Source organism: Leucopleurus acutus (genome assembly GCF_964270905.1).
Source record: "Leucopleurus acutus genome assembly, chromosome: 11".
NCBI lineage: Eukaryota > Metazoa > Chordata > Mammalia > Artiodactyla > Delphinidae > Leucopleurus > Leucopleurus acutus.
Genome location: NC_139152.1, coordinates 36,476,106 through 36,498,779, shown reverse-complemented (window position 1 = coordinate 36,498,779; position 22,674 = coordinate 36,476,106). Strand labels below are relative to the sequence as shown.

The 22,674-nt window shown below is 38.0% G+C and overlaps 1 protein-coding gene and 1 pseudogene across 2 annotated transcripts in view; one reads left to right on the top strand and one right to left on the bottom strand.

The window, feature by feature from the left end:
* Nucleotides 1–22,674, top strand: part of NELL2 (neural EGFL like 2) — a 385,449-nt gene that overhangs the window by 354,022 nt on the left and 8,753 nt on the right. The window contains exons 18-20 of the mRNA XM_082850800.1: nt 10,220–10,413; nt 11,904–12,080; nt 13,584–13,808. Coding sequence (XP_082706926.1) covers nt 10,220–10,413; nt 11,904–12,080; nt 13,584–13,808 — 596 coding nt within the window. The remainder of the gene's footprint in view (nt 1–10,219; nt 10,414–11,903; nt 12,081–13,583; nt 13,809–22,674) is intronic.
* On the bottom strand, nt 3,767–5,959 carry LOC309968102 (protein adenylyltransferase SelO-like; annotated as a pseudogene). Its single transcript has one exon. The product of its transcript is annotated as a protein adenylyltransferase SelO-like (transcript).

The window sequence follows — 22,674 nt, the reverse complement described above, 5'->3', positions numbered from 1 at the left end:
TCTGGTTTGGGTATCAGGGTGATGGTGGCCTATATTTCTATAGAATGAGTTTGGGAGTGTTCTTTCCTCTGCAATTTTTGGAAGAGTTTGAGAATGCAATTTTTGGAAGAGTTTGAGAATGATGGGTCTTAGCTCTTCTCTAAATGTTTGATAGAATTCACCTGTGAAGCCATCCTGTCCTGGACTTTTCTTTGTGGGAAGATTCTTAATCACAGTTTCAATTTCATTATTATGATTGGTCTGTTCATATTTTCTGTTTCTTCCTGGTTCAGTCTTGGAAGATTATACCTTTCTAAGATTTTTCCATTTCTTCCAGGTTGTCCATTTTATTGGCATAGAGTTGCTTGTAGTAGTCTCTTAGGATGCTTTGTATTTCTGTGGTGTCTGTTGTAACTTCTCCTTTTTCACTTCTAATGTTATTGATTTGAGTCCTCTCCCTCTTTTTCTTGATGAGTCTGGCTAATGGTTTATCAATTTTGTTTCCCTTCTCAAGGAACCAGCTTTTAGTTTTATTGATCTTTGCTATTGTTTGCTTCATTTCTTTTTCATTTATTTCTGATCTGATCTTTATGATTTCTTTCCTTCTGCTATCTTTGGGGGTTTTTTGTTCTTCTTTCTCTAATTGCTTTAGGTGTAAGTTTAGGTTGTTTATTTGAGATGTTTCCTGTTTCTTCAGGTAGGGTTGTATTGCTATAAACTTCTCTCTTTGAACTTCTTTGGCTGCATCCCGTAGGTTTCGGGTCATCATGTTTTCATTGTCATTTGTTTCTAGGTATTTTTTATTTCCTCTTTGATTTCTTCAGTGATCTCTTGGTTATTAAGTAGTGTATTGTTCAGCATCCATGTGTTTTTATTTTTTACAGATTTTTTCCTGTGAGTCATATCTAGTCTCATGGCGTTGTAGTCGGAAAAGATACTTGATACAGTTTCAAATTTCTTAAGTTTACCAAGGCTTGATTTGTGAACCAAGACATGATCTATCCTGGGGAATGTTCCGTGAGCACTTGAGAAGAATGTGTATTCTGTTATTTTTGGATGGAATGTCCCATAAATATCAATTAAGTCCATCTTGTTTATTGTATCATTAAAGCTTGTGTTTCCTTATTTATTTGCATTATGGATGATCTGTCCATTGGTGAAAGTGGGGTGTTAAAGTCCCCTACTATGATTGTGTTACTATCGATTTCCCCTTTTATGGCTCTTAGTATTTGCCTTATGTATTGAGGTGCTCCTATGTTGGGTGCAAAAATATTTACAATTGTGATATGTTCTTCTTGGATCGATCCCTTGATCATTATGTAGTGTCTTTCTTTGTCTGTTGTAATTGTCTTTGTTTTAAAGTCTATTTTGTCTGATATGAGAATTGCTATTCCAGTTTTCTTTTGATTACCATTTGCATGGAATATCTTTTTCCATCTCGTCACTTTCAGTCTGTATGTGTCCCTAGGTCTGAAGTGGGTCTCTTGTAGACAGCATATGTACGGGTTCCGTTTTGTATCCATTCAGCCCGTCTGTGTCTTCTGGTTGGAGCATTTAATCCTTTCACGTTTAAGGTAATTATCGACATGTATGTTCCTATTCCCATTTTCTTAATTGTTTTGGGTTTGTTATTGTAGGTTTTTTCCTTCTCTTATCTTTCCTGCCTAGAGAAATTCCTTTAGCATTTGTTGTAAAGCTGATTTGGTGGTGCTGAATTCTGTTAGCTTTTGCTTATCTGTAAAGGTTTTAATTTCTCCCTCAAATCTGAATGAGATCCTTGCTCGGTAGGGTAATCTTCGTTGTAGATTTTTCTCCTTCATCACTTTAAATATGTCATGGCACTCCCTTCTGGGTTGCAGAGTTTCTGCTGAAAGATCAGCTGTTAACCTTATGGGGATTCCCTTGTATGTTATTTGTTGTTTTTCCCTTGCTGCTTTTAATATGTTTTCTTTGTATTTAATTTTTGATAGTTTGATTTATATGTGTCTTGGCGTGTTTCTGCTTGGATTTATCCTGTATGAGACTCTCTGTGCTTCCTGGACTTGATTAACTATTTCCTTTCCCATATTAGGAAATTTTCAACTATAATCTCTTCAAATATTTTCTCAGTCCCTTTGTTTTTCTCTTCTTCTTTTGGGACCCCTATAGTTCGAATGTTGGTGTGTTTAATGTTGTCCCAGAGGTCTCTGAAACTGTCCTCAATTTTTTTTATTCTTTTTTCTTTATTGTGCTTTGCAGTAGTTATTTCCACTATTTTATCTTCCAGGTCACCTATCCGTTCCCCTGCTCAATTATTCTGCTACTGATCCCTTCTGGAGAGTTTTTAATTTCATTTATTGTGTCGTTCATCAGTGTTTTTTCGCTCTTCAGTTCTTCTATGTCCTTGTTAAACGTTTCTTATATTTTCTCCATTCTATTTCCAAGATTTTGGATTATCTTTAGTATCATTATTCTGAATTCTTTTTCAGGTAGAGTGCCTATTTCCTCTTCATTTTTTAGGTCTGGTGGGTTTATGCCTTGCTTCTTCATCTGCTGTGTGTTTTTTTGTCTTCTGTTTTTGCTTAAGTTACTGTGTTTGGGGTCTCCTTTTCGCATGCTGCATGTTCGTAGTTCCTGTTGTTTTTGGTGTCTGCTCCCAGTGGCTAAGGTTGGTTCAGTGGGTTGTGTAGGCTTCCAGGTGGAGGGGACTAGTGCCTGTGTTCTGGTGGATGAGGTTGGATCTTGTCTTTCTGGTGGGCAGGTCCACGTCTGGTGGTGTGTTTTAGGGTGTCTGTGACCTTATTATGATTTTAGGCAGCCTCTCTGCTAATGGATGGTGTTGTGTTCCTGTCTTGCTAGTTGTTTGGCATAGGGTGTCCAGCACTGTAGCTTGCTGGTCGTTGCATGGAGCTGGGTCTTGGCGTTGAGATGGAGATCTCTGGGAGATTTTTGCCATTTGATATTACATGGAGCTGGGTGGTGTCCTGTGGACCAGTGTCCTGAACTTGGCTCTCTCACCTCAGAGGCACAGCCCTGATGCCTGGCTGGAGCACCAAGAGCCTGTCATCTGCATGGCATTCCAGAACTTGCCAACTTGTTATATTCTTCTATTCATCCTCCCTCTCTTCTTCTGCTAGTATTGGAGGGTCTCCTGCAGAAGTGGGGGGCAGCTGTGGCTCACTGCAGGGACAAATACACGGCCAGCGGCAGTTCTGGAGAGTACTCACCAATCTGAGCCCTCCTGGAGGCTGCCATTTTCTTACCTTCATTCCTTTTTCTGGCTGAGTAATATTCCACTGTATATATGTACCACATCTTCTTTATCCATTCGTCTGTCAGTGGGCATTTAGGTTGCTTCCATGACCTGGCTATTGTAAATAGTGCTGCAGTGAACATTGGGGTGCATGTGTCTTTTTGAATTATGGTTTTCTCTGGGTATATGCCCAGTAGTGGGATTGCTGAGTCATATGGTAATTCTATTTTTAATTTTTTAAGGAAACTTCATACTGTTCTGCATAGGGGTGTATCAATTTACCTTCCCACCAACAGCACAAGAGGGTTCCCTTTTCTCCACACCCTCTCCACCATTTGTTGGTAGATTTTCTGATGATGCCCATTCTAACTGGTGTGAGGTGATACCTCATTGTAGTTTTGATTTGCATTTCTCTAATAATTAGTGATGTTGAGCAGCTTTTCATGTGCTTCTTGGCCATGTGTATGTCTTCTTTGGAGAAATGTTTTGTTTGTTCTTCTTTCTCTACTTCCTTTAGGTGTAAGATTAGATTGTTTATTTGAGCTGTTTGTTGTTTCTTGAGATAGGATTGTATTGCTGTAAACTTCCCTCTTAGAACTGCTTTGGCTGCTTCCCATAGGTTTTGGATTGTCGTGTTTTCATTGTCATTTGTCTCTAGGTATTTTTTGATTTCCTCTTTGATTTCTTCAGTGATTTCTTGGTTATTTAGTAATGTATTGTTTAGCCTCCATGTGTTTGTTTTTTATGTTTTTTTTTTCTAGAGAATAGGTCCACTTTATTTGGTTCAAAAATATTTTTATATATAACCATTATTATGAAATGCAGGATTGTCAAGAAAATGTAGGTGGTCATTAAGAATTTGTCAAATAGATTATTCCATGTTGGGTTTGGTGATAGAAGTATCCCTTAATTGATTTTCCCCAAATTAAGATGAGCGGCTAACCCTGAGATCTTTGGCCCAGGAAGGAGTAGGTGAGGAATAGCCTGCTGTCTCAGCTGCAGAATGCTTCTGGAAAGGACGGTGAAGAACTTGCTGGAGGAGATGGACCTCTGAAAAATCTTTCCTTTCTGCTTTTGCACTGCGGATTCTGCCATCCAGTTCTTCAGCACATATCTAGGATTAAAAGTTGTCATTCTTTTTCTTCTTTCAGAATCTGAAGCATTCATGTTACTCTTCAGTCTCCAAAGGTACTGGGACACCCAGGCAGGAAAGAGTTTGTGCTTTGAGATCATTTTCAGTGCCCAGAATTGCTGAGGAACGCTGAGCTCCTGTAACTGGCTTTGAGTGATCTCACTGAGCTGCCGAAATGTCATTGTAAAGTCAGCTTCTGTCTTTTCCATGAGATGTAAGAGAAATGCAATTAAATCATCATCACCCTTGCTTTTTCCAAGTAATCCCAATTTGGCTTTGAACAATTCTCTAAATCTTGTATCATAAAGAATGGGATACCCTGAGCAGCAAGTTGCTTTTGCCTAGGATCCAGTAATGGGTTTAGAGCTTGTAACAACTTGTTTAAATTAAACATTCCAATATTAGCCTGATATCCTATTTTTATCTTCTTTCATCATCAGATGTGTTTGGTACAAAATCTGGATTATAGGCCTCCATAAAATCAAATGGACCATAGTCAATTGTAATGGATAACAAACTGAAGTTATCAGTATTACAAACACCATGTGCAAAACCAACAGACATCCACAAGGCAATAAGCTGTGCTGTCTCAGACACCACAGTAGAAAAAAGAAAATCCAAATATCTGTTAGGTTCCTTGACATCTACTGAGGGGAAGTGTTCCTGTATGATGAAGTCTAATAACATCCTTAGTAAATCCAATTCACCATAATGAGCCAAAATTTCTAACGATCCAATTCTAAACCATGATTTTGCAACACGCAGCACTACCGCACCTCGTTCTTTCACAACGTTTCCATTGTAGAATTGATCTCTCCATACTGCATCATCACTTACAACCAGACTTGCAGCTCTGCTAGTGGGAATTCTGAGTAGTACATAGCCTCACTACACAAAAATTCTCTCATGGAGGAAAGAAGCACAGCTCTGCCATCGCCGTTTTGGGAGTATGGGGATTTTCCTGAGCCTTTTAATTGGAGCTCCCACTTTTCACCCTGCCTGTTCATGTAAATTCCAATAAGATGGGCTCTTCCATCGCCGAGCTGATCTGCCCATATCCCAAACTGGTGGCCCCCATATCTGTGAGCCAGTGGAATGGATCCAAGTACTATCTTTTCGCCACTTACAAGCTGGATAAAATCATCTGTTTCTGAGACAGACAAATCAAGGTCCAAAATATCTTCTAGCACTTGCTTTGAAACTGCTACAAGATGTACTCTTGATTTGAAAGGAGTGGGGAAGGCAATTGAAAAAACACAGTTTTTCACTTTACGCACGTCATTTTCTTTAACAGGATCAATTGGCAACACAGCTATAAGGTTTTCAGAGGAGAGCGTCCAAAAGTCGAGAGACGAGGCTAATCTAACTTCTCTTTCACAATAGCCCTGCTCGGGGTTTGACTTGTTACTGTAAAGATGCGAAAGGCTGGCACTTCCTTCAAGGCCAGGTCGCCATAAGGAGCAGACGACGGCGTGGCAGTTAACACCCGAGAGAAGCAGCCGCGGAAACTGGAGCCTCCGGATTAGGCAGCAAAACGGAAACCCGATCCTTTGCGTCCTACTTCTGCCTAAATACGCAGGAGAGTTCGTGATTGTTCGTCGGGCACCCTGGGGCATTTCTAGATGACAGCCGGTCTAACATGGGTGCATTTTTGCGGAGATTGCCGGAGGCACCGGCTGGGCAGGGTTGGAGGAGGCCACTCCCCAGGAGGAAGACCACGCTGGTTTCTCCCGAGCCAGCGGTGGGTGGGCGGGGTTACGAGGGGGTCCAGCCACTGCACCACCGCTCAGCTCCCTGCAGCCGCTCCTCCTCCTGCCGGGCGGGAAGCGCCCTCGGGAGGTCTGTTTTTTATGTTTTTTCCCCTGTAACTGATTTCTAACCCATAGCGTTGTGGTCAAAAAAGATGCTTGATATGATTTCAATTTTCTTAAATTTACTGAGGCTTGATTTGTAACCCAAGATGTGATCTATCCTGGAGAATGTTCCGTGCACACTTGAGAAGAAAGTGTAATCTGCTGTTTTTGGATGGAATGTCCTATAAATATCAGTTAAATCTATTTGGTCTACTGTGTCATTTAAAGCTTCTGTTTCCTTATTAATTTTCTGTTTGGATGATCTGTCCATTGGTGTAAGTGAGGTGCTAAAGTCCCCCACTATTATTGTGTTACTGTCGATTTCCTCTTATATAGCTGTTAGCAGTTGCCTTATGTATTGAGGTGCTCCTATGTCGGGTGCATATATATTTATAATTGTTATATCATCTTCTTGGATCGATCCCTTGATCATTATGCAGTGTCCTTCCTTGTCTCTTGTAACATTCCTTATTTTAAAGTCTATTTTATGTGATATGAGTATTGCTACTCCAGCTTTCTTTTGATTTCCATTTGCATGGAATATCTTTTTCCATCCCCTCACTTTCAGTCTGTATGTGTCCCTAGGTCTGAAGTGGGTCTCTTGTAGACAGCATATATGTACATCTTGTTTTTGTATCCATTCAGTGAGCCTGTGTGTTTTGGTTGGAGCATTTAATCTATTCACATTTAAGGCAATTATCGATATGTATGTTCCTATTACCATTTTCTTAATTGTTTTGGGTTTGTTTTTGTAGGTCCTTTTCTTCCCTTGTGTTTCCCACTTAGAGAAGTTCCTTTAGCATTTGTTTTAGGGCTGGTTTGGTGGTGCTGAATCTCTTAGCTTTTGCTTGTCTGTAAAGCATTTGATTTCTCCATCAAATCTGAATGAGATCCCTGCTGGGTAGTGTAATCTTGGCTGTAGGTTCTTCCCTTTCATCAGTTTAAATACATCATGCCACTCCCGTCTGGCTTGTAGAGTTTCTGCTGAGAAATCAGCTGTTAACCTTATGGGAGTTCCCTTGTATGTTATTTGTCGTTTTTCCCTTGCTGCTTTCAATAATTTTCCTTTGTCTTTAATTTTTGCCAATTTGATTACTATGTGTCTTGGCATTTTTCTCCTTGGGTTTATCCTGTATGGGACTCTCTACACTTCCTGGACTTGGGTGGCTATTTCCTTTCCCATGTTAGGGAAGTTTTTGAGTATAATCTCTTCAAATATTTTCTCTGTTCCTTTCTCTCTCTCTTCTCCTTCTGGGACCCCTATAATGCGAATGTTGTTGTATTTAATGTTGTCCCAGAGGTCTCTTAGGCTGTCTTCATTTCTTTTCATTCTTTTTTCTTTATTCTGTTCCACAGCAGTGAATTCCACCAGTCTGTCTTCCAGGTCACTTTTCCGTTCCTTTGACTCAGTTATTCTGGTATTGATATCTTCTAGTGTATTTTTCTTTTCAGTTATTGTTATTGTTCATCTCTGTTTGTTCGTTCTTTAATTCTTGTAGGTCTTTGTTAGACATTTCTTGCATCTTCTCTATCTTTGTGTCTATTCTTTTTCTGAGGTACTGGATCATCTTTCCTATCATTATTCTGAATTCTGTTTTTGGAAGGGTGCTTTTCTCCACTTCATTTAGTTGTTTTTCTTGGTTTTTATCTTGTTCCTTCATCTGGTACATAGCCCTCTGCCTTTTCATCTTGTCTGTCTTTCTGTGAATGTGGTTTTTGTTCCACAGGCGGCAGGATTTTAGTTCTTCTTGCTTCTGCTGTCTCAGTATTTTTAAAGTTGGAATTTCTGTAAACTGTAGTAGGTTTTTCAAAGTAGAATATATACTCTTTATGTATATATTATGTATATAATGCAGGAATCTTATATTATGATAAAACTTTATGTAAAAATGAATTCCAAAATTCTATACTATCATTCAATTGAGAATAGTTTCTGCACTGGGAAACCCAGTATAGATAACAAGCAGGAAAGTTAAGTTCAAATTAATTCAAATCTCATAGGATAGCAAAAGGTAATAGTCCATTATGATGTTTTTGCCTATATATTTCTCCAGGCATGACAAGTACATGCCAACCATTGTCGTAAGCAACTTTTTATTCTATTTCTTCATTGTTAATATACTTTATTTAGGATTACATATGTTCTTTGTACCTATATATCTTCTTTTCTTTGTCTTCTGCATCAAATCCAAGGACACTGTCTGCCTTTAACCAAACAAAGAAACCTGTTAGCAGAGCTTTTATTTTAAATGTAAGGCAAAATGAAATGATTGTGAAAATCCAGCCATTGCCATTAACAGAATAGTGTCCTTATATTAGTGGATATTTAAAGGGTTAAATATATAAAATATATATATAAATATAGTGGATATTAAAAGGGTAGTAAGAGGTATTTGTAAAGATTGTGATCAAAGAGACCAAACAACTATGGTTAATGTTTTCCTTGCTTACCATAATTGCTGATTACAAAAATACTTAATGGGAGACAAATATCAACTCATCAGAGATACCTTATTATTTGGATTAGACCAAATATAGACGTGTTTTATAAAATTCATTTCTATTACCAAGAGAAAATTTTTTTCTGATCTGATATACATGTATGCATATATATATATATATATATATATATATATATAAATGTATTTTTAAAAATTTTAATATATCCTCATGCTAGCTAAGAGTTATTTTTTTGATCATAGTTTTTAATTATAAGCAGTATTATCCTTGACAAATCAAGCTATAATAAAGTTTACTGTAGTTATAATAGAAACCTTTTTAGCTGTCATCTCAGTTCATTGGTTTTATTGATATGGGAACTAATAAAAATCAAAGTACGTAGAGAGAAGTAATCATGTAACTTATTTTCAGGAAAACATATATGACAGAATTTAAGTATTTAAGAATTTAAATGTGGCTAAAGTATAATCTTGGCCAGTGCATGTCCCCAACAATGTTGAAATCAAACCATTTAAGGAAGATAGTTACTATACTGTATAATTTTGAAGGGAAATCAGTGTACGGTTCTTCTAGTTAAAAGCTATATATTCCACCTTCTCTCTAACCCACTTTTCCTGCTGTGATTTAATTCTTTATTTCTTGACCTTTACTCAGATGAAAAAGGAAATAACTCCTTACTGCCACTCATACAATATCCCTGAGATGTATTTTGGCTTGTGACCTTTAAATGGTGTGGATAAATAAAATGAATCTCATATCTTCATATGGACCTGATCTGGGGGTCAACATATGTTTGCTTTTCATCTGTATGAAAATGCTTTGATTGTGATTGCCATGGAATAGGTGAGGTCAGGTGAAGAATGGGAAGCTGCCCACTGAGGCAGGAGATGAAACTATCTGAAATGGGAAAGTTAAGAACTGGGGGATTCTTTGTGCGAGAGATGGTAATTGCTTATGGTCACTTGCCCTTCCATGGGTGAGAGGCAGGGTGTAAGGACAGTGTGAAAATGCCTGGACTGTTAAGGGAAGAACACCTGGGCAGTACACTGGAAAGAGCTTACATATGGGTGACACAGCTGTGAGAACAGGGCTTGAAACTGAATAAAAATGCCTCAGGTCTTCCATGACATTTCATTTCCCACTAAGAAAGGATTTTCTGTAAGCACCATTTTAACACTGAGGATGATTTCCTCAATTTTAAAAAAATAGGCACTTTTAGAATTTCCACTGCCAAACCGTTTGTGTTTGAAACATTGAGTCCTATTTGTAACTTTCAAAAAAATATAAATGTTTCATAAAGCCTAATGGTATTTACAGAGATATAAAAGTTAAAAATCTAACCAAGGTTATTTGGTGTTTGAAACTAAGCATGATAATATTTTTGTGTGAAATCCCTAGATCATTAACATTGCTTTAGTCAGCATTAATAGGAAATGCATGCCAGTAAGATGAAAATTAATTTCCAGTTGAATGCTTTATGTCAGGAGACAACTTACCTGATTGCAGTTGTTTGAAACGGAGCATATTCTAAGCACATTGCCTGCTGCCTTTTCTTGGCTGTAGATATTGACGAGTGTGGGACCGGGAGGCACAGCTGTGCCAATGATACCATTTGCTTTAACTTGGATGGTGGATATGATTGCCGATGTCCTCATGGAAAGAATTGCACAGGGGACTGCATCCATGATGGAAAAGTTAAGCACAATGGTCAGATTTGGGTGTTGGAAAATGACAGGTGCTCTGTGTGCTCGTGTCAGGTTAGTATAAACAAAACATTGTAACCATTTTTATCGAGGTGTAATTTGCATATATTTCAAGTGTACAGCTTGATGAACTTAGACAAATGCATAAGTCCATTTAACCATCACTCAATTAATACAACAGAACATTTTTACCTACCCAAAATGTTGCCTCAGTCCTTTCTCAGTCCCATAGCCCTAGCCTCAGACAACCACTGCTTCTAGTTTCTATAGATTAGATTTGTGTTTTCTAGAGCCTCATATAAATGGAATCATATAACACAGTTGGCCTTCCGTATCTGCAGGGTCTCCATCCATGGATTCAACCAACTGTGGATTAAAAATATTTGCGAAAAAAAATTCCAGAAAGTTCCAAAAAAGCAAAACTTTAATTTCCCCCACACCGGCAACTGTTTACATAATACTTACATTGTATTAGATGTTACAAGTAATCTAGAGATAATTTAAAGTAAACGGGAGGGTGTGCATGGGTTATGTGCAAATACTATGCCATTTAATATAAGGGACTTGAGCATCCACGGATTTTGGTATCCACGATACCAAGGGAAGACTGTCCATACTCTTTTGTGTCTGACTCCTTTCTCTCAGCATTATGTTTTGACATTCCTTTATATTCATTACACGTATCAGTAACCCATTCCTTTTTATTACTGAATAGTATTCCATTGTATGGAAATACCACAATGTGTTTATTTATTCATATGGTAAAATTTTGTTTCTAACTATGCTAATGTTTCTATAGTCACAATATCATATTTGAATGAATGCATAAATGAAACTATAATGAATATGCTATGGCCTGTAAGTGAAAAATATCTATTTGGGTTATATTTCAGTTTTAGAGAGGTGTTCTATTATGTGTACCCAGTTGATAATAGACATTTGAATTATAGTTAAATGAATAATACCAAGGACTCAACTATTATTAAAGAAATTGATAACAGCTTGTACAAATCATATGGTTAAAATATTCTAGAAACTTAATAATATGTAAAACTTGTTGACTAGCTACCAGATATAAACATATAAGCCCTCACACAAAACAAAATTTAGTTAGTATTCAAATTACTATATTAATAAACAAGTAAATGTATATTTATATATACATACACAATTTATTTACACATAAGAGCCATGCAGTGGTTATCATTTTAACTGGTTAGTTCTGAAAATTTTCTTTCCAGTCAAGTCATTTAAAGAGTAATGTGTGGAAAGAAAATTGGAAGTTCTCCAGCTTAAGTAATTTCTGGGTGTTAGCTACAAAATGGAATTTTAAAGAAAATCAGTTATATTGGGTAAACAGTGTGAGTTATCTCAACTTCCAAATCAACATCTGAGATTATAGATATAGCATGTAATATATATAAAATGTATATATGTGTGTGTATATACACATGTACACACACACAGGTACACATATACATATGATGTTAGTATATTGAGAAGTGGAGGTTTTTGGTAACTGCTTTTTTCCCCTTGTCATACAGAATGGATTTGTAATGTGTCGCCGGATGGTCTGTGACTGTGAGAATCCCACGGTTGATCTTTTCTGCTGCCCCGAATGTGACCCAAGGCTGAGCAGTCAGTGCCTCCACCAAAATGGGGAAACCTTGTACAACAGTGGTGACACCTGGGTCCAGAATTGCCAACAGTGCCGCTGCTTGGTAAGTTCAGCTACGTGAAATTCAGGGAAACGTTTAAACACAGAATTGAAATCGTAAAACAACCTTGCCCTGCCCCCCTGCACCGATATTTGGTACCTGGCCATAGTGTTGGGAGTTACAAAAAGTGAACCTGGTTAGGATGATAAGGTGATGGTTATGCATTCAGGGCCTGAGAAGGAATATCTGGGGGTAGATGTGGTACACCATGTCATGTCAGGCTTTCAGGACTATCTCCAGAGCTCAAAAGAAGAAAAGGCTCTCCTGGCTTCTCAGCTTAGGTTTACTTAGAGACAGTTATGAACAGAATAATGGCATTCAAAAAAAATCACTTTTTCCAGTAGACCTTTTGTTAATCCATTTCTATCAATTATGCTTAGATGTAAGAAAACAAAAACAAAAAAAACACACTTTTTTTTCTTTCTAAAGATTGTTACTGTCAATGCTGTTCTGGTGGGCACCCTGTTTTACACGTAATATGGATATGCAATAAATACTAGAATCTTAGAATCGAATGTATATATTTATGAAACTTCTACTGGAAACAATAGGTTAAAAAGAAAATGAAGACTTGATAAAGAAAATGAAGACTTGATAAGGAAAATACCAATCATTTTTTCATTTAACCAAATTTCTTGTTTCTTTCTAGTGGTGTAAATAAAAAGGAAAATTGGTCTATATGTCTTTATAGAAGAAAGTTTCACAGATGCTACTTTTAAAGTTAGGACTAGTTTCCTTTCTACTTGTGTGAAGATATTTTTAAGGCAATGCTTTTTTGTTGCTTCCTTTTTATACTTTCAACCCCAAAATCAATTGAAAAAGCAAGGTCAGTTTCTGTACCTGAAGGCTGCTTTCATCTCCAAGACCCTGAGACTCAGAATTATGAAGAAAATAGGAAACTGGTGGGAACTAAATTTTAAAAAGATCCAATTCACACAATTTTCTCATGTGGAATAAAAAAGACTGAAATCAGCTCCTAGTTTCGTTTTGTTTTTTCCAAAGTCCCTACACTGAGGAACGTATAAATGAACAAAGAAAAACTGTCAAATTTCCTTCATATTTCAGTTTACTTTCTTGTCAGTGGACAAAACTTTGTTTTTGCAGAAGGGAATAAATGAGAAGGTGGGGGGAAAAGATCGTAAAAATGAAAAAAGCATCTCATGGGCAGAAACTAAAAACCTCTTCTGTAGTAAACAATTCTCCTTTGTCATGGGAAAGAGAAGGGCATGCAAATTTGTTTGTTTTAAGAGAAAAAGTTTTTGCTTTCCTTCATTGTTGTTTTTGTTTAACCCCTGAAGACTGTTTTATAATCCATCTGCAGTATAGGTCTCATCTCTCTGATAGGGATTTTGTGGATTCCCTGCAAGATTCATAGCTGTGAAGGTCTGAGTATAAATGTGCATCAAATAAATTGAGTATTCGGTAAACACTGCTCTCTCCCTCCTCACCTCCCTCCACGCCCTCCCTCCCCCTCCGTTTGCCCTTGTTCATCTGCTTTCCTTATAGCAAGGGGAAGTTGACTGTTGGCCCCTGCCTTGCCCAGAGGTGGAGTGTGAATTCAGTGTCCTCCTAGAGAATGAGTGCTGCCCGCGCTGTGTCACCGACCCTTGCCAGGCCGACACCATCCGTAATGACATCACCAAAACTTGCCTGGACGAGATGAATGTGGTTCGCTTCACTGGGTCCTCTTGGATCAAACATGGCACTGAGTGTACTCTCTGCCAGTGCAAGGTAAAGCCCATTCATTATATTCAAGTGGGGAGCACTTGGCCAGCTGCACCCAGGATTCACAGACACTAATGTGCTTAACCTGGCCAATGGGAAGCATCTTCTTTCCTATTTACTGTTCAAACAGAGATGGGAGCAGGGCCACTCAGCTTTATTAGTGCCAAGGCTCACTGTCCTGTGCATCATCTAATGCATATTCAGGGAGAAGCAGGTGCTTGGTCAGAAACCAGAATGATGGGTTACTAATATCACCAGAACAGAAAGAACCTACGTAAATTGCCCTAAAGCATCTAACTGTACACATCTTAAAAAAAATAGTACAACACCAAACTTCATGTTTCTTTCATGATAGAAGACAATATTATTTTATTGATTTTTATCTAGTCCTTTTATGAGATAAGATATATCAGCAAAGTGAACATATTACGTTTTCCAAAGTGAAAATCAATGTGGCAAAAATGGGCATATTTCTTGGTTTGTGGTGGTGAGTTACATTGATTTGAAAAATTTAAGATCTGTTGTTTACCATATTTTATTCCTACGGCTGGAGAAAAAATCATTATAAAGATTTTTCTTTTTATTCTCATAGGAAAATAGAGCATTGTGCCTTTTACTTCACTGAGAATAGAAATACTGGTAATGTAGACAGAGTATATAGAATTCACAGATGGTGACAACGTTGAAAGCATTAGAATCAACACTAGAACTAAGTAAATAATCTGGAAAGCTTAACAAGAAGAAAGCAAAGATGTCAGATTTTTCCCACCATAGCACAGCCAAATATCTATAACTGCTCTGGTTCTTTAAGTGAGCATTTCCATTTAAATTTTTTTTTTCAATAGAGCAATTTCATTCAGATTCATGTAGTACAAATTTCTTACTAGAGTGGCTTGATGTAACAGGACAAAGAAATGTGAAATGCTTTAAGTTTTGAGATGCTATTATCTATTTCAAACCAAAATTTCTAGATCTTTCAATTAATGCAATTTGTCAATCAAGCACAGCTTTTCGGGGAACATTTAATGCAGTTTTCTAAAAGTGCATTAGCACATTTGGAAGTTACTTTTACTACTAAAAGTTACTAATAATGTATATGCAGTGCTGCTTTAATATACATTTTCTTAAATAGATCTTTACTGGAGTATAATTGCTTCACAATACTGTATTACTTTCTGTTGTACACCAAAGTGAATCAGCCACATGCATACATATGTCCCCATATCCCCTCCCTCTTGAGCCTCCCTCCCACCCTCTCTATATACATTTGATATGAGTACATTTGAGTACATTTAATGGTGCATTATCTAGAAACTTCAGCATTCATGACCAATAGGGAAATACTTTCTGACATTTAATTACCAAATAGAGTTGAGTCTCTTTACACTCTTAATCTAACTGTTAGATTATTGTTCTGAGCAATGACAACAAATACATATACCGGGTGATAGAATGTAAAACACCACATTAGCTCAGACAGATACTTCCAACAAAAGAAAGATGCATTCAGTAATAGGCAGAAAAACATTAGAGTGTTTTCTGGGGAAAAGAGTGTGAATGAGCTTGTCATTCACCACCTTACAAACAACTACTAGGATTTTTTGGCTCATGGTAGAAATATAGTCCAGAAAGTATATTTTGACATTAAATTCATTTCTTGTCAGATAAGTGCCGATTCTCAGAGGTTACTATTTGATGCCATTTCCCTCTTCCCTTCTTATTAACTATGAGTTATAAGAATATCCTCAATGTTACCAAATGAATCCCTAATACTCATCTTATTATGTTTATTTTGTACTATTTTAAAAATGAAACTTATGCCAAACAAGCTTGAGCGATTTCATTGGAGGTGAGCATCCTTTACAATTTGGTGCTTTCAGAGCACCATTTCCGCTTATCATCTCCCCATCCTACCACTTCTGAGTTATTTGTTTTAGTCAATAAATACAAATTATGTGGGGTATTGTGCCAGAACCAGGGTAGAATGATAAGCAAAAATGGGTACAATCATTCCTGGAAACTTTTGCCCAGCAGCTTCTAGAGCTCTGCTGTCCAGTACAGTAGCCAGTAACCACACATGGCTATTTAAATTCATTGAAATTAAGTTAAAAATCCAGTCCTCAGTCACACTAGCTACATTTCAAATGCTCACACATGCTAGTGGCTGTCATATTAGATAGCATATATAGAGAACTTTTCTATCATCGCAGAATATTGTATTGGAAAGCGCTGGCCTAGAGGTGAAGAATGTGGCATCTGGAATCAGGCTACCTGGATTGAAAGCCTGGTCAACCTCACTAGCAATGTCACCTCAAGGGATATTTATTAATCTCTCTGTGGCTCCATCTTTCTCATCTAAAAATGGGAATACTAATAATACTTACCTAGGAATAATCATAGTACCTACTTGAGAAAGTTGCTATAAGAATTAAGTGATAAGATCCATACAAAGTTTCCGACACATTTCATATGCATTCAGAGTAAGCGCTCAATAAATGTTGACTATTATTATTGTAGGTAGTGGAGTATAGAAACATTAATTAAGTCATGAAACAGGTAAAGACAGCATTACAAACTCTGATGGATGCTCTAAAGGAAAGTTGCACTGTGCTAAGAGGCTGTACAACGCATGAACGAGTTTTACTTCCTGAGGAATTAAGAGTTAGCTGGGAGAAATAGAGTTATGAATTTCCCTTCCCTTTTTAAAGATCTCTTCAAATGTAATTTGCTTAGGTTAAAAAAAAATGTTTCCTCCACTCGGAAGTAGAATTCTTACATCAAAAAAGAAGTACTAATTTTGTCTTTCCTGAATCTAATAGAGACTACACACCCTTATGATGGGTCAGAGAGTTTTCAGGCAATTATGTTTTGAGCTCCAGACAATAAAGAGGGATGTACCCAGTTGAGAAATAAAGAGGGAAGAGGTATTAGAGAGTCATTCCCTTTAATAAATTATCACTGAGTGGGACACTTGGGAAATTGGAAACCGGAGGGCCACTTTTAACTCCTGGGGAGACTAGGTATAATACTGAGATAATTGAGGTATGGAAAAAAATAGTTTTATGTAGATGAAGCTCCTAACTTTCTAAATGTTGCCTTCATCTATTAGAAACCATAAACTTAAAGTTTGGAAAGTGGATATCTGTGCTAAAATTAGAATAGATAACTAAATTTATCTATGGAAAGAAATACCCCATTAATAAACAATATTATAATGAATACTTTACTATGTGATCAGGAGAGATTTGCAAATCAAAACAGGAAGAAAGGATTATTCTATAAATACTGGAATGACTGGACAGCAGTTTGAAGGATGTAAGTTGTATATACTATTATATTATGTATCAAAACAAATTCCATGTGGAAAAAGTGATAAATATTAAAAATAAATCAAAGCAAAGATAAATAATCAAATATTTATCAAAATTCTTGAAGGAATATGCCTTTTCTAATTTAAAAGTGATAAAATCTACCGCAAAGAAAATTTAGAGCTTCTATAGATAAAATTAGCAAAATAGATCACAACTAGACACTAAAAGATATTTTCAACAGACATGATTTCTTTATTAGATTAAAAATATATGAAAATTAATTTAAAAATACTTATTTCCCCATAAATAAATCAACAAAGGATGAATAAACAATTCACTAAAGAATACAGCTATCAAAAAAGAGGAAATCAATAGGATTTGAGAAGATGGTGGAAGAGTAAGAGGCGGAGATCACCTTCCTCCCCACAAATACATCAGAAATACATCTACATGTGGAACAACTCCTACAGAACACCCACTAAACGCTGGCAGAAGACCTTCAGACCTCCCAAAAGGCAAGAAACTCCCAACGTACCTGGGTACGCAAAAGAAAAAAGAAAAAACAGAGACAAAAGAATAGGGACGGGACCTGCACCAGTGGGAGGGAGCCGTGAAGGAGGAAAGGTTTCCACACACTAGGAAGCCCCTTCATGGGCGGAGACTGTGGGTGGCAGAGGGGGGAAGCTTCAGAGCCGTGGAGGAGAGCACAGCAACAGGGGTGCAGAGGGCAAAGCGGAGAGATTCCCGCACAGAGGATCAGTGCGACCAGCACTCACCAGCCCGAGAGGCTTGTCTGCTCACCCGCCGGGGTGGGTGGGGGCTGGGAGCTGAGGCTCAGGCTTCGATCCGATCACAGGGAGAGGACTGGCAGGGAGAGGACTGGCGGCGTGAACACAACCTGAAGGGGTTAGTGCACCATGGCTAGCCGGGAGGGATTCTGGAAACAAGCCTGGACCTGCAGAAGAGGCAAGAAACTTTTTCTTGCCTCTTTGTTTCCTGGTGCGCAAGGAGGGGATTAAGAGCTCTGCTTAAAGGAGCTCCAGAGACGGGCGCGAGCCGCAGCTAACAGCGCGGACCCCAGAGACGGGCATGAGATGCTAAGGCTGCTGCTGCGGCCACCAAGAAGCCTGTGTGTGAGCACAGGTCACTCTCCACACCTCCCTTCCGGGGAGGCTGTGCAGCCTGCCACTGCCAGGGTCCATGATCCAGGGACAACTTCTCCGGGAGAACGCATGGCATGCCTCAGGCTGTTGTAACGTCACGCTGGCCTCTGCCGCTGGGCTCGCCCCGCATCCGTACCCCTCCTCCCTCCCGGGCTGAGTGAGCCAGAGCCCCCAAAGCAGCTGCTCCTTTAACCCGGTCCTGTCTGAGCAAAGAACAGACACCCTCAGGCGACCTACCCGCAGAGGCGGGGCCAAATCCAAAGCTGAACCCTGGGAGCTGTGCGAACAAAAAAGAGAAAGGGAAATCTCTCCCAGCAGCCTCAGGAACAGTGGATTAAATCTCCACAATCAACTTGATGTACCCTGCATCTGTAGAATACCTGAATAGACAAAGAATCATTCCAAATTGAGGAGGTGGACTTTGAGAGCAAGATAGACTATTTTTTCCCTTTTTCCTCTTTTTGTGAGTGTGTATGTGTACGTTTCTATGTGAGATTTTCTCTGTATAGCTTTGCTTTCACCATTTGTCCGAGGGTTTTGTCCGTCCATTGTTTTTTTTTTTAAGTTTTAAAATTTTTTTCTTAATATTTTTTATTTTAATAACTTTATTTTATCTTGCTTTATTTTATTTTATCCTCTTTCTTTCTTTCTATTTTTTCTCCATTTTATTCTGAGCCGTGTGGAGGACAGGCTTTCGGTGCTCCAGCCAGATGTCAGGGCTGTGCCTCTGAGGTGGGAGAGCCAACTTCAAGACACTGGTCCACAAGAGACCTCCCAGCTCCACGTAATATCACACAGCAAAAATCTCCCAGAGATCTCCATGTCAACACCAGCACCCAGCTTCACTCAACGACCAGCAAGCTACAGTGCTGGACACCCTATGCCAAACAACTAGCAAGACAGGAACACAATCACACCCATTAGCAGAGAGGCTGGCTAAAATCATAGTAAGTCCACAGACACCACAAAACACACCACAAGACGTGGACCTGCCCACTAGAGAGACAAGATCCAGCCTCATCCACCAGAATACAGGCACTAGTCCCCTCCACGAGGAAGCCTACACAACCCACTGAACCAACTTTAGCCACTGGAGACAGACATCAAAAACAACGGGAACTACGAACCTGCAGCCTGCAAAAAGGAGACCCCAAACACAGTAAGATAAGCAAAATGAGAAGACAGAAAAACACACAGCAGATGAAGGAGCAAGATAAAAATGCACCAGACCTAACAAATGAAGAGGAAATAGGCAGTCTACCTGAAAAAGAATTCAGAATAATGATAGTAAAGATCCAAAATCTTGGAAATAAAATAGAGAAAATGCAAGAAACATTTAACAAGGATCTAGAAGAACTAAAGAGGAAACAAGCAATGATGAACAACACAATAAATGAAATTAAAAATACTCTAGAAGGGATCAATATCAGAATAACTGAGGCAGAAGAACGGATAAGTGACCTGGAGATAAAATAGTGGAAGTAACTACTGCAGAGCAGAATAAAGAAAAAAGAATGAAAAGAAATGAGGACAGTCTCAGAGACCTCTGGGACAATATTAAACGCACCAACATTCAAATTATAGGGGTCCCAGAAGAAAAAGTGAAAAAGAAAGGGACTGAGAAAATATTTGAAGAGATTATAGTTGAAAACATCCCTAATATGGGAAAGGAAATAGTTAAGCAAGTCCAGGAAGCACAGAGAGTCCCATACAGGATAAATCCAAGGAGAAATATGCCAAGACACATATTAATCAAACTGTCAAAAATTAAATACAAAGAAAGCATATTAAAAGCAGCAAGGGAAAAACAACAAATAACACACAAGGGAATCCCCATAAGGTTAACAGCTGATCTTTCAGCAGAAACTCTGCAAGCCAGAAGGGAGTGGCAGGACATATTGAAAGTGATGGAGAAAAATCTACAACCAAGATTACTGTACCCAGCAAGGATCTCATTCAGATTTGATGGCGAAATTAAAACCATTACAGACAAGCAAAAGCTGAGAGAGTTCAGCACCACCAAACCATCTTTACAACAAATGCTAAAGGAACTTCTCTAGGCAGGAAGCACAAGAGAAGGAAGAGACCTACCATAACACACCCGAAACAATTAAGAAAATGGGAATAGGGACATACATATTGATAATTACGTTCAATGTAAATGGATTAAATGCTCCAACCAAAAGACACCGACGGGCTGAATGAATACAAAAACGAGAGCCGTATATATGCTGTCTACAAGAGACCCACTTCAGACCTAGAGACACATACAGACTGAAAGTGAGGGGATGGAAAAACATATTCCATGCAAATGGAAATCAGAAGAAAGCTGGAGTAGCAATTCTCATATCAGACAAAATAGACTTTAAAGACTATTACAAGAGACAAAGAAGGACACTACATAATGATCAAGGGATCGATCCAAGAAGAAGGTATAACAATTGTAAATATTTATGCACGCAATATAGGAGCACCTCAATACATAAGGCAAATACTAAGAGCCATAAATGGGGAAATCAACAGTAACACAATCATAGTAGGGGACTTTAACACCCCACTTTCACCAATGGACAGATCATCCAAAATGAAAGTAAATAAGAAAACACAAGCTTTAAATGATACATTAAACAAGATGGACTTAATTGATATTTATGAGACATTCCATCCAAAAACAACAGAATACACATTTTTCTCAAGTGCTCATGGAAGATTCTCCAGGATACATCATATCTTGGGTCACAAATCTAGCCTTGGTAATATTAAGAAAATTGAAATCATATCAAGTATCTTTTCCGACCACAACGCTGTGAGACTAGATTTCAATTACAGGAAAAGATCTGTAAAAAATACAAACACATAGAGGCTAAACAATACACTACTTAATAACGAAGTGATCACTGAATAAACCAAAGAGGAAATCGAAAAATATCTAGAAACAAATGACAATGGAGACACAACGATCCAAAACCTATGGGATGCAGCAAAAGTAGTTCTAAGAGGGAAGTTCATAGCAATAAAATCCTACCTTAAGAAACAGGAAACATCTCAAATAAACAACCTAACCTTATACCTAAAGAAATTAGAGAAAGAAGAACAAAAAAACCCCAAAATTAGCAGAAGGAAAGAAATCATAAAGATCAGATCAGAAATAAATGAAAAAGAAATGAAGGAAATGATAGCAAAGATCAATAAAACTAAAAGCTGGTTCTTTGAGAAGATAAACAGAATTGATAAACCATTAGCCAGACTCATCAAGAAAAAGAGGGAGAAGACTCAAATCAATAGAATTAGAAATGAAAAAGAAGAAGTAACAACTAACACTGCAGAAATAAAAGGGGCATGAGAGATTACTACAAGCAACTCTATGCCAATAAAATGGACAACCTGGAAGAAATGGACAAATTCGTAGAAATGCACCACCTACTGAGACTGAACCAGGAAGAAATAGAAAATATAAACAGACCAATCACAGCACTAAAATTGAAACTCAGATTAAAAATCTTCCAACAAACAAAAGCCCAGGACAAGATGGCTTCACAGGTGAATTCTATCAAACATTTAGGGAAGAGCTAACATCTATCCTTCTCAAATTCTTCCAAAATATAGCAGAGGGAGGAACACTCCCACACTCATTCTACGAGGCCACCATTATCCTGATACCAAAACCAGACAAAGATGTCACAAAGAAAGAAAACTACAGGCCAATATCACTGATGAACATAGATGGAAAAATCCTCAACAAAATACTAGCAAACAGAATCCAACAGCACATGAAAAGGATCATGCACCATGATCAAGTGGGGTTTATCCCAGGGATGCAAGGATTCTTCAATATACGCAAATCAATCAATGTGATACACCATATTAACAAATTGAAGGAGAAAAACTATATGATCATCTCAATAGATGCAGAGAAAGCTTTCGACAAAATTCAACACTGATTTATGATAAAAACCCTCCAGAAAGTAGGCATAGAGGGAACTTTCCTCAACATAATAAAGGCCATATATGACACACCCACAGCCAAGATCATCCTCAATGGTGAAAAACTGAAACCATTTCCACTAAGATCAGGAACAAGATAAGGTTGCTCACTCTCACCACTATTATTCAACATAGTTTTGGAAGTTTTAACCACAGCAATCAGAGAAGAAAAAGAAATAAAAGGAATCCAAATTGGAAAAGAAGAAGTAAAGCTGTCACTGTTTGCAGGTGACATGATACTATACATAGAGAATCCTAAAGATGCTACCAGAAAGCTGCTAGAGCTAATCAATGAATTTGTAGCAGGATACAAAATTAATGCACAGAAATCTCTGCCATTCTTATACACTATTGATGAAAAATCTGAAAGTGAAATTAAGAAAACGCTCCCATTTACCATTGCAACAAAAAGAA